The 13,093-nt window shown below is 40.2% G+C and overlaps 1 protein-coding gene across 14 annotated transcripts in view; it reads right to left on the bottom strand.

The window, feature by feature from the left end:
- The window catches only part of myo3a (myosin IIIA), a 71,038-nt gene that overhangs the window by 34,232 nt on the left and 23,713 nt on the right, over window positions 1-13,093 (bottom strand). For all 14 annotated transcript variants that reach the window (XR_009821153.1, XM_062020969.1, XM_062020968.1 and 11 more), the window contains 3 exons: window positions 8,055-8,159; window positions 7,833-7,932; window positions 2,332-2,408 (listed from right to left, as the gene is read on the bottom strand). Coding sequence is in view for 13 of the 14 variants with exons in the window: in XM_062020969.1 (XP_061876953.1) it covers window positions 2,332-2,408; window positions 7,833-7,932; window positions 8,055-8,159 (282 nt within the window). In the remaining variant the exon portion in view is untranslated. The remainder of the gene's footprint in view (window positions 1-2,331; window positions 2,409-7,832; window positions 7,933-8,054; window positions 8,160-13,093) is intronic.

Below are 13,093 nucleotides of genomic sequence, written 5' to 3'. Positions count from 1 at the left end.
CTTATATCGTTTAGTCCTACAAAGTGGAACCATGAACCGCCGACCAGAGCGAGGGAGTTGGAATTCACTGCGTAAAGGATGATGGGTGCAGTGGTGAATAATAGAGCTCGCTTTGCGTTGCAGCTGTGTGGCATGGATGTCAGATAGGTTGAGTTGCAGCTCACCTATAAGCTTACTAGCCCACTTTACAATTTGATTTAGTGCAGACTTGTTTCTCAAGGACAAACTACCAAACCACGACACCAAGGAGAAGGACAATCGATTCAATATATGCCCGATAAAAAAGTGATAACATGGTTCTATCTATGTGGAGATGTGACAGTTTCCTCAGGCAATGAAGACTTTGGTGTCCCTTTCTACACACCGCTTCGCAGTTCATCTCGAAGGTCAGCTTTGAGTCTATGACTGTGCCAAAGTACTTGTAGCTGTCCACACAGTCTACAGACTGGGTTCTAAAATCAATAATCATGTCCTTTGTTTTATATATGTTGAGGTGTAAAAAGGATTCCTCACACCAGCTGACAAATTCACTAACGGGACCATGGCTAGACTCATTTCCACTGAAAAGACTGACAATGACCGTGTCATCTGCAAATTTCACTAGCGTCCTGTTAGCATGCTTACTCTGGCATGTGTTTGTGTACAGGTTAAAAAGAAGGGTTGAAAGCACACATCCTTGAGGTGAGCCAGTTGAAGAGTGTGATAACTCAGATAAAATACCATTCACCTTGACTTGTTGGGATGGATTAGTTAAAAAATCTAAAATCCAACCAGCCAGATCAAAACTCAGATTAAAATGCCTGATCAGCCTTTCGGCTAGGATGTGAGGTTGGATAGTGTTAAAAGCAGATGAAAACTCAACAAATAAAAGTCTAGCGTGGGTTTTATTTCCCTCTAGATGTTTAAATAGAATGTTAAGAAGCGTGGTTGAAGCATCCCCCACACCTCTGTGTGCCCCATAGGCAAACTGCATAGGGTTGAGTACATGCTCGATTTCTGTTGCAAGATGAAACTTTACAATTCTTTCAAAACATTTCATCACAGTAAAAGCAACTGGCCTTAAGTCATTCAAAGCGGTAGGTCTGCTGCTTTTAGGGACATGGATAATCGTGGCACGCTTCCACACACTTGGAACCCGTTGTAAGCTTAAAGACAGAAAACATAAAACTTAGTTGCTTTGCACATGACTTAAGTAAAGTACCACTGATTCTATCAGGGGCTGGACATGTGTAAGTCTTCAGTGAAAGTAAACACCTTTCCACTTGACTTTGCTCTATAATGAAGTAGTGATCATCCTTCAGATTTAGTCTCAGATCCTTAATTTTGCCATAAAAATATTGCTGCTGGTCAAATCTCAGATAAACTGTATTAAGAGCATTAGCCAAATCAATGTTAGATATGTAGCCCTCTATTATAATGTTGCTTAAACTCTTACTTTGATGAATGCAAAAGCCCCAAATAAGTGCAGTTTCCCTTTAAAGGGGATCTATTAAGCAAAACCAATGTTTCTTATGCATTGGTAACTGCTTTTGTGTATTTGGGATCTGCATAAATCCTGAAAATGTGAAATCAAACCATGGAGGCATGGCAGTTATTTATAAAATAATCTTGCCTTTCTTCATATTTCTTCCGAACGAACCGTTTGTATTTGTCAAACTGGTGACGTCTACAGAAATCTCCATATATGGTAGAAATTAAAATAAATAAAAAAGACCACCCACAAAACTGCGCATCCTGCAGAGACGGTAAGAAAGTGCCTTGAAGATCTATAAAACAATCTATGCAACATTTCGACCAATTAACCACCATTACATGTTATGTAGACCACAAGGAAGTGTTTTAAATGTAGACAAAAAAATCATAATATGACCCCTTTAAGTCAAGAGTCCGCAACCTTTTTCGGACCAGGGACCGGTACCAAATACGTCCTTGGATCGGTACCGGTGGTTAGGGATCACTGACTTAAGTAACATCCCAAAATCCTGAACCATTATTTTAAAGCAACTTGAAACTATACGGAACAATTTAAAAAATGCATTTTGGAAATGGCTTGAGTGAGCTGAACTCAGACACAATCTAACGCGCGGTTAAGAAGACAATTTAGCAAACGCTTCGACCATTTAACCCGCCATAAAACCGCCGGGTCAGAAGGTGTAACTGCTTCTGTGTAATTCAGTTTTTTTTTTAAAAAAAGCCAGTTTATCTGTCCAGGCTTGATTAGGCGAGTGAAGAGTGATGATGAGCATGCCTTATCACTTGGCGATTATTAACATCGGCTCACTGGGATGTACTCCAGGCTAATGTAGCGGAAAGACAAGGGACAGCACGCACCTCTGGCGCCATCCAGAAGGGCGTTCCCACCGAGGTGTTCCTCCTCAGGCGGGTGTTTGTCAGCTGGGCTGAAACACCTGCAAGGAAACCAACATGCGCACTTCACTTATGCGAGCAAAAATCTGTCACTATGGCAACAAGGAGTATACGTTCCTCCTGACAGTGGAATATTTGACATAAGAAAAACTTGTTTTAAATTGCAAAAAAAACAAAAACAAACATCTCAAACAAAATGTGTGTGTGTTGACATGCGACTTGAGTCGAGTCCAGACAAATCAGCGTTATGTGACAAGCACAAGAGCTGGCTCAGCTCAAGCTGCAGAAATGTGGTCGGTTTTGTGATTCAAGTGCGAATGACATTGATATATATTTATGTCAGGAAGGGATCAACAAAGAAAAGCATGATAGAAAAGATTATATGCACATAAGAACTGTAAAAAAAAAGCAATGCTAACCTATTCTCGAAGGTAGTACTGTATTAGTAATCCGATTTTTGATACAGTACAAAAGCATTCCCACATTAAGTGACAGGAAAAATTTATTGCATCACGTATCTACTGAAAAAGTATTTATTGCATTACACATCTACTCAAATACAGTGGAGTCCAGCATTTGGCTAGCAGGAGGTATGCACGCGATTGTGCCAAAAAATAGCTCACCTTTCTGGAGCAGATATTGGTTTATTCTCGCTACATTATTTCTCTGTGTTTTGTTCCTGCATGTAGTGTACATTTGCCATGTATTTACTTAATTCTTTTGTCTATCTATAATTATGTTGTCTACTTGAGTGTTCTTTTATCTTTTCTTCTTCTAACTGAGCTACTGCGATCAAACAATTTCCCTTGTGGCTCAATAGGGTCTGTCTGAGTGTAGTCTAAAGTCTCCAGTTTGGAACACTTGGCCTTCCCATTAAAACAAAGGCCTGCCTTCACACTGTTTAAACTGTCATGTTACTACTGCATTGTTGCACTTTCTTAAAGAGAAACGTTGTGAATCAGGGGTGTTCAACATGTGGCCTGGGGCCATTTGATGCCTGTAGTTCAATTTAGAAATACAATCAAACAAGAGAAATGGCCAACATTTGCAAAATATAACAAACAGGCACAATGTTAAAATAAAAAGCTGAAATGTTGATACAAAAAAAAACTGTCAAAGGGGTTCTTTGAATACATTAGATAAAATCTCATTTTGTTATTTTGAGATTTAAGGATGGTATTTGGTAATTTACCTGGTAGCAATTTGTGTTATATTTAAAAAAATGTAACATTTACAAAATCAAGTTTACAGAAAAGCCAAGCACTTTTATGTTTTGCATTTACTGTGTCCAGAACTAACCAAACTGTAACCTATAACTGGGGTACGTTTAAAGGGGAACTGCACTTTTTTTGGAAGCACTTTTCGTGTCGTCCTCGCCAGTTCCAGGCCCTATATGGCTGTCAAAGTGTCCCAACTTGTCAGAGTACCTCCTCAAACGTCTCATGTCCAGGTAAGATGCATGATTTATGATCTACAATAAACATATAGGGAGCAGGGAAGCGAGAAAGCGGCAGACCACACAATGATGTCAACATAGGCACACCCGGAAGTGATCACGGCACCGCTCTAAATAGTTTGTCTGATATAGCGCTTTTAATAATATCACTAATAATTGGTTGATATTCAAATCACCAAATGTAAATTGAGTATTGTTGGCGCTTTTTGAATGGTTATTTTTTATTTTATGGGCAGAATAATGGAGCTCCCATTGGCTCCGCTGTAAGCGGACTTTTAGGCGTAATATTTAGAATGCATAAAATAAAAAAAATCCGTCATCATGTCTTTCATAATGATTGTGAACGATAAGCAAAATTCCATAAAAAGTGCAGTTCCCCTTTAAGTTCATATTGTAGCCACACTTTTCCCCGAAAGATATGTCTGAAGAACATTTGTTTTTTTTCATATTATTTTCCCATTTATTGTGTTTTACCTTTTCAATTAATGCCGAAGCAACATAGTTTTGTATTGGCTTCACTGCAGTAGGATCTATCGAACACTTTTCTTTCCACGTAGAACTATCAACCTATGTTTTACCTTTTCATATAAACCACTTAACTACTTCCGGTCACCAAGAATAATACAGTAAAACCTTGCTTATCGCGATTATTGGTGGCGGTAAATTAATTATAAAAGGATTATTTTCATTCCTAGAGCATAAAAAAACCTCTTTACGACTTTCTAAATACGGCTTTTAACATTGCATGCACGTACAGTAGTCATGTATATAAAAGCCACAAACTTCGAAGCACAATGTGGTGAGGAACAACTATTACAAAACTCATTTGGCTGCAGTCAGCCCTATAACGTGTTGGACAAGTAATATTAAAGAGCTAAATGGGGCCACAAAAAAACACTCTTTCTGGCATTTTTGTGTGCGTCAACAAAAACCCAAAATAATTCAGTAGGATTTAAAAGTTCTAAAATCAGGAAAACACGCAACATGTTTGTACTTTCAAGAGTCCAAAGAATAAAATATTTGGAGTTACAAATCACGAAAACAATAATGCAGGCGCTTAGTTGTTCTTTGAAGACTACTTGACTCATCGTGTTACTCATTACTCATGACGGCAACACACTGAGGAAGATTATAGTACCGTGTCAAATATTTAAGGGGATTAGAAGGATGTTAACCACACAGCTTCATCACATCCACCCACTCTTCTTCTCCATGAGTGTAAAAACGTGACACAAGCATCAAAACACACAAACACTGTTGTTAGCGCTCCTTCAAAAAGCTGTCGCAGCCTGCCTGGCCGCACGTCATTTGTATAAATATAAAAATAATAATAAACATAATTATCACGCAGCTATACTGTAACACCAATTATAATATTCATGGACTTCAGCTGCTCTAAGTGAGTCCATCTCCTATTTTGTTCGTGATGAGTCACTGCGGGGGTTTTATCTGCTTCGCTGCTTAGCGTAGCGCGAGCCCCTCCACAGGAGAAGGAAAAAAAAAAAGAATAATCCCTTCGTGACGCAGTTCAGCACCCCAAACTAACTTCCCGGTTTTTTGGGTTTTTTTGAACGCTTTCGTCAGGGCCGCACAAATTTCTTCCTGCTGACTTGAAATGTTCTGACGGCTGTGATTGGATGAGACTATATAGCTGATAAGTGTCAGCAGTGTCAGCTTCTCTCGCCGGCAACTGGCGCTGCATCGTTTCCAGGCAGGTAGGAGGCACCCCCGGGATGGGGCGCGCTTATCAGGCCGCTTCACTGCTCCCGACGTCCTTGCTCAAGGGCGTTTCATTAGCGTCAGGACGGCGGTGGCGCTTTTTCATCAACCACTCCCATTTACGGATGCAAACAAATATGTACTGACTGAGCATTGACGAGAAATAATGAATGCCAATATACAAAAATGCTAATGTTAGCATTGCTGTGAGAAAAGAGCACCATCTATTGTTTTCTTTCTTGTAGGAGTAAGTTACTTTTCCCACCATTAGCTTGTTGAAATAACTCCTGGCCTCTTCTTCCTGATGCATTCAAAAGTTGTAAATACCATGCTCCAATTAACTGTCTCATCGAGTCTCCTACAGTTGCAAATAACCATAGGGGTCTCTAATTAGGTTAAAACATATCACGTGTAATAACTGTCGTGGCTGTAGGCAACTTTCTGGTGTAGTTTTAGGAAGTAATCACATTTGACATTAGTACCTCAACATACGAGCTTAACTGGTTCTGTGACGGAGCTCTTATCTAAAAACATTGTATCTCAAATCAACGTCTCCAGTTGAAATTATTTTAATTGCTTCTTTTTCCCCTAAAACAACAATCTTAACATGTAGCATGCCTTTCATAAGAAAAACTAACGTTTAGATAAACATTGTATAAAAACAATACAAAAGAATGTAGTACAGTAACAACTACAGTACTAAATAATGTACAGCCTTATTGGAGAGTGGACTTCTACGGTATCTCCTTCCAGCTGCTTCTCCGTCAAACACACCATCAGCAGCTTCTCCATATTTTCATTGATTAATGTACGCCGTTTAGATATTATTTTAACATTCTTGGCTGGCATTAGACTCATTCTGCTTCAGTATGGTGCAAACTAAAAGTGATTTACGCCCTAATTCCTCCGCCAAGGTGAAAACATGCAGTCATGTTTTTGATTATTATTTTAATTCAATGAATATCATACACTTCTTCTTCTAAGCACTGTCCTTCACACTCACTTTCTTCCTTCCCATGGTTTGGAAAACAAAGAATGTTGCTCTCGAACTAGAAGCTAATGCTACAGAGCAAGATCAGATATTTTGGTTGGATCTTACAGGATTCACTGTGACTTTTGTCAAGCCAACACATGGCGGGGATGCTAGTATCTCAAATTTTTGCTTGCAATTGGGGCGGCGTGGCTCAGATGGTAGAGGGGCCAGCCAAAAATTTGACGGTTCCTGGTGTGATGCCAGCTTCCGCCATCCTTGGGCAAGAAACTTTAACCCAACTGCTCCCAATGCCACCACACTGGTTTAAATGTAGCATAAACGTAGATAATGGGTTTCTCAATGTAAAGCGCTTTGAGTCACTAGACAAAAAAAGCGCTATATAAAAATAATTTACAATTTTACTTCAATTAGCCGAGAGACGGCTCCTATATCAAAACACTCTTAAGTTGAGGGACCCCTGTATCATCAGCTTTATCTACCCCGTGCGCCTTAAAATGTTGATTGCGCTACTCAGTTAGCAGCGGGGTACACCTGCCACACTCATCATGCTAACTGAACAGTTTGCCGTTTACCGCTACTAATTGGTTGTGTTGTGCAATACATTGCATGCTTTTTTAAGCTTTTTTCCCCCAGTTATTCCGTGGGAAAAAAACAGTTGTGCCCGACTATATCTGTGTTTAGGGTGAAAAAGGTAATTGCTCAGAAATGTGTAGAAATATGCCCCTTTTCACATTTTGTGCACTCAAAAAAGAGGTGTGACAGACTGTTACAGAAGCCTTTGAGAGCAGGATGTAGAACAACTTCACAATCACATATTTAAAAAGGGCTCCATTAACACCCCCTGCCCCCTTACTCATGTATAATAAGAGATGTGCACTTTACTGTTAAGGAGGGAAAAAAAGCTTTTAAGAGAAACTCACAATTTGCAGCCTAAATGCAAACATACTTGTGTACACTGGGAGGGTTTTAGTTGTAATGAAGACAGGCGGAGGGAATGGGGGGGATGTGCGTCAATGGGGACGTTTCAAATCAGGGCTTCTATCATATAGAATGTTTGCTTGCCTAACTGCTGTAAAACAAAGTTTAAATGTACCTTAACTGTTACATGTTTGAGTTCCCCGTACTAACAGTTATGGAGTCCAATTAATGACCCTAAAGCGGTAAATTAGTGCAGTTTGTACCACAAGGGACAAAAATGAACCCCTAGGAAAGTCATTAGCGGCCCGATGGCTTGGGCTAACGACACTGGTCCCCCAAATAATGATAAGCAGTGAGAGGGGGGCAAAAGACGCATACCAAAGTCCACCAGTTTAATGCCGCCATGTGTGGTCAGCAGGATGTTGTTGCCCTTGACGTCCCGGTGGATGGTGTGGTGGACGTGCAGGTGCTGGAGACCCTTTACAAAGGAGGGAGGAGGGAGGTTAACAGCTTTGACAAGCACCTGCCTTCTAAATGATGCCATTTATACTCTTTTCATTCATGCCGTCTATTTGGGGAGGGTGCACATGGAAACCTCACCATGAGGGCTTGATGCAGGATGAAGGCAATTATGGCTTCATCCATCCGCTCCCCCCTCTTTAGCATGCCTTTGGCCAGGTCCGTCACAGAGCCGCCATTGCAGAGCTACAAATACAACAAAACAAAAAAAACACGAGTCAGCGGTTTCGGTGGACAATGTGAGGACAAATCTCCTGGAATATCAGGTGGGTTTGACAAGGAGGTTTGATCTCGCCGCTTATCTTTCGACTGTCATCTTAGCGGGAGGAGAAGAATAGGAAAATTCCCTACGTCGATAATCTGATGACTAAGACAGAAAATTATCAAACAGCTATCTACAGTACAAACTGGAATTTTTTTTATAGAATCACACAAAAGATTAAAAGCCAGTGTGGCCCAGTTCCTCCCCATCTTTCTGTGTTTATAGACTGTTGTCTGACTCCAACGTCAACGACAAACCCTCTCGCAAAAGAACAGAAAATTACCCATTAGGTTGCCTAGGCAACGATAATAACCCCTCATTTGGAGCTTTTCTTTGAGAGATACTGAAGGTGGAAGGAAAATAAGACGCTCCAAAGCGTCACTCAGCGGAGCAGCAATGCTAACATTCTGCACATTTGTTTGTCAACACGGACGTGTTTATATTTTGCATTTGAATGAACATCTTAAACTCCAGACGGATAGGAAAACTCCAAAACATTTTTGATTAGACGGGAAACTTTGCTTGTATCTCGTTATTTGCTGAACACTAGTTCTTTTATAATTACACTAATTTCCCGCTCTTGAAAAACTAAAGTATAATAATTAGCCAATACATGTGCAGAGTAAGGTTACTGGTGATAAAAACATCTCCCCTGTAGCGCTAATGCAGACAGAACATAGCAGATGAGCTAAACTAAATTAGAGTGGCACAAAGCCAAATAATCATCATTTGGATCAGCACCAAAATAAGTCATTTCTTGCCATGTTCACAAAAAGGGAAAATACTGAATTTTAATTAGTTCATCGGTTTTACACAATCTTTCTGCAAAGAAGAAATGATCTCTGGAGGTCTAAATGTAATGTTTCAGCACCCAAAAAAAGAAAAGAATAAAAGGAGCCCTTTGTTGCAATAAACAATTTCTTACACGGTCAATAAAAAATGAATAATACATAAATTGGTTTGGTAGTTTATGCATAATCTTACAGAAAAAATAAATCATTGTTGGGCATAACATTTCTATTAGCAGCAAAAAAAAAAAAAAAAAAGAGTATTTTTTAAAAATAAATAAATGAATCCTTTCGAGCAAATTTTAACAAAAAGGGGAATGTTGAAATCGGTTTAGTAGATTTTGCATAATCTTACGGCAAAGACCAAATATTCTTTGAGGTAATTTTTATATCAGTTCTTTCTTGCAATAAAAAAAGTAATTTCTTACAAAAAAAGTTATTTCGATCGATTTTTAATGAATGAGGAAAATATTGAAAAGGATTTGGCATATTTTGCATAATCTTACAGCATATTGGCAAAAATATATTTAAGGTGACATTTGTATCAGCAGCAAAAAAAAAAAAAGTTTTTAAATACATTTAAAAAGTCCTTTCTATATATATTTTTTTTAACAAAAAAGGGAACAATCTTGAAATTGATTTGATAGTTTTAGCATAATGCATAATCTTACAGCAAAAAACAAATTTTGAGGTAACTTTTTTATCAGCACCCCAAAAATATTCTTACAATAAAAGACCTTTCTTGTCATTTTAATAAAAAAATACAAAAAAAAACCATTCTAACCGATTTGGCAAAGACGGTATCATGTATACTAATTAAAATCAATATTATATATATTATATTATTATTCTTTACTACATTATGTATGGAAGCTTAAATTGTAAGTGTGAAAATAAGCTAATGATCTACAGCAGGGGTGTCAAACGTATGGCCCGTGAGCCGGATCCCGCCTGCCAACAGGTTTTATCCGGCCCGCGAGATGAGTTTGCTAGGTATAAAAATGAGCTGAAATTTTTGAATAAAAAGAAACTGCTGCTCTAAATGTGTCAACTGGATGTCGCAATAGCAATTCTTTGTATACCCTGCCACTCCAGCACGCATGTGTTTAGAGGGGGCTGAGCTATGTGCCGTGTTAAGATAGAGGCAACACTTCCGTGTTTGGACACTAGGTACTGACGCTGCTTTTTAGTAACAGTATACAAAATGTATACTGTTACTAACCTTCCCGGTGAGGTCTATTCAGGTGTACTGGAGAGGTACATGTGCTTTGTGGACCGTGTCCCTCAGGAAGTCCTGCGGGGAGTGCTCAGAGAGTATGGGGTATCGGACTGTCTGATTGTGGCGGTCCGCTCCCTGTATGATCAGTGTCCGAGCTTGGTCCGCATTGCCGGCAGTAATTCGGACACATTTCCAGTGAGGGTTGGACTCCGCAAGGGCTGCCCTTTGTCACCGATTATGTTCAAAACTTTTATGGACAGAATTTCTAGGCGCAGTCAGTTGAGGGGATCCGGTTTCGTGGCTGCAGTATTAGGTCTCTGCTTTTTGCAGATGATGTGGTCCTGATGGATTCATCTGGCCAGGATCTTCAGCTCTCACTGGATCGGTTCACAGCCGAGTGTGAAGCGACTGGGATGAGAATCAGCACCTCCAAGTCCGAGTCCATGGTTCTCGCCCGGAAAAGGGTGGAGTGCCATCTCCGGATTGGGGAGGAGACCCTGCCCCAAGTGGAGGAGTTCAAGTACCTCGGAGTCTTGTTCACGAGTGAGGGAAGAGTGGATCGTGAGATCGACAGGCGGATCGGTGCGGCGTCTTCAGTAATGCGGACGCTGTATCGATCCGTTGTGGTGAAGAAGGCATAGCTCTTAATTTACCAGTCGATTTACCTTCCCATCCTCACCTATGGTCATGAGCTTTGGGTTATGACCGATAGGACAAGATCACGGGTACAAGCGGCCGAAATGAGTTTCCTCCGCCGGGTGGCGGGGCTCTCCCTTAGAGATAGGGCGAGAAGCTCTGCCATCAGGGAGGAACTCAAAGTAAAGCCGCTGCTCCTCCACATCGAGAGGAGCCAGATGAGGTGGTTCGGGCATCTGGTCAGGATGCCACCCGAACGCCTCCCTAGGGAAGGGTTTAGGGCACGTCCGACCGGTAGGAGGCCACGGGGAAGACTATGTCTCCCGGCTGGCCTGGGAAGAGCTGGACGAAGTGGCTGGGGAGAAGGAAGTCTGGGCTTCCCTGCTTAGGCTGCTGCCCCCGCGACCGGACCTCAGATAAGCGGAAGAAGATGGAATGTGGAATGTTACGTTCATGCCTTCATCGTCAAAGATGTTGTTGGTAATGTAACCTGCAACATTTCTACCCAAATAAATGCTGTTGATAATCTGTACATTTTGTGTACATAAATATAATATGTATCTTCTTCTAGTATATATCTGTATCATGAATCAATTTAAGTGGACCCCGACTTAAACAAGTTGAAAAACTTATTCGGGTGTTACCATTTAGTGGTCAATTGTACGGAATATGTACTTCACTGTGCAACCTACTAATAAAAGTCTCAATCAATCAATCAATTCTAATCGAATGTGTGATTAATTAAATTAGTCTAAATTCACAAGTTTTGTTGCAGATAATGTTACATATGTATAGAATAAACCACAAGATGTTAGTATACCATTAATTAAGGAAAATTAGTAAATTTAATTAATAATTTCCTGTAATTTGATTTTGATTTAATCTTTTGATAGATTGAAAATTAACACCAATTGGAGCATTTTAAAACTCTGCCAGAACCAACCAAACCTAGGCATTACATTATCACATCATTTATTCAGAAAGTATAAATAAAGACAAATGAAGATAGAATATTAACCACAACATGTAAGTGTAAAAAAACCAACAAAAAACATTATGATTTCTACATTTTCAGAATGTGCTTGGTCTATTTTCAAACGAAGAAAACAATCTGAAATTGTCGTTATTTTACCAGTCCGGCCCACTTTTCCTCCATGTGGCCCCTAAGCTAAAATTAGTTTGACACCCCTGATCTATAGTCTGCAGGTTAAATTATCCAAACGTTTTAACTAATTAGACATAAAAACACACAGTTTTAACATATTTTGTGGCTTACAATGACACCTATACAACTATTTCCAGGCGTTTGTGGCATCGTTGCATGACATACTGTATGTGTGAGAAAACACCTGTCGTCCATACAGCACATCTTAAATGTCGCGTTTCTTTCAAAGACTGGTGGTTTACATACATTGAATATTGAGGGGCATATTCTCCATCACTAATGAGCTCTGGCGCTTGTTCAGTCATGCAAATTAACTTTCCGCTCATCAAGGTAGCACAAGTGGATGAAACAAATGTACAAGATGAAACAACGCTGACTCATCCATCTTTCATGCACCAGTACCAGTGGGTGCAATGATTTGTTTTGTCAGTAAAATGGAGTTTCATCTGTTTCTTTAAATTTGATCTAGGCAGAGTTTTTTGTTTTTAATGCAACCTGATGAGAGTTCCAACCTGACATTGTGACTTAAAATTTCGGGGAACATACACCTTATCAAAGCCAAGCCTCCTTTTAACGTTTCCTTGGAAGCCGTCCCTTGATATGTGCATGTAAATCATTTGGTTTTCATTTCTGATTACAGAATAAAAAGTCCCCCCCAGGCCTCTTCTGCTTTCTTTGAAGCACTTTGCAGCTGCCCGCCTGCTAAATTGGCATGCAACGGACACATGAAAGTGCACCCGCTTCCTGAGTGAGCACGACAAAAAAAGCAAACACTGACAAAGTGGAAGATGCAGCTTGTTGTTAATGAGTACGCTCTTCTCAGCAGAGCTCGTAGGGGGTGGGGGGAATTACAGTTTGGGGGCGGTGGGGGGGCCAGTATCCATGGAGAACGACCACCTTGCTGCTTCCTCTTCATCATGACTAAACCCCATGTGCATGTCATTAGAGCCCTCCACCACACTGCTTTAGCCACTTGCTAGTCATTTCAGCCACAGGATTGTTTAGCACGTTTACAGCAGAGATCGACCAATTATCGGCATCGATATTTGG

Source organism: Entelurus aequoreus, linkage group LG15 (assembly GCF_033978785.1).
Source record: "Entelurus aequoreus isolate RoL-2023_Sb linkage group LG15, RoL_Eaeq_v1.1, whole genome shotgun sequence".
NCBI classification, from domain to species: Eukaryota; Metazoa; Chordata; class Actinopteri; order Syngnathiformes; family Syngnathidae; genus Entelurus; species Entelurus aequoreus.
Note: the sequence above shows the minus strand (reverse complement) of the source record. Positions and strands in the feature narration are given on the sequence as shown.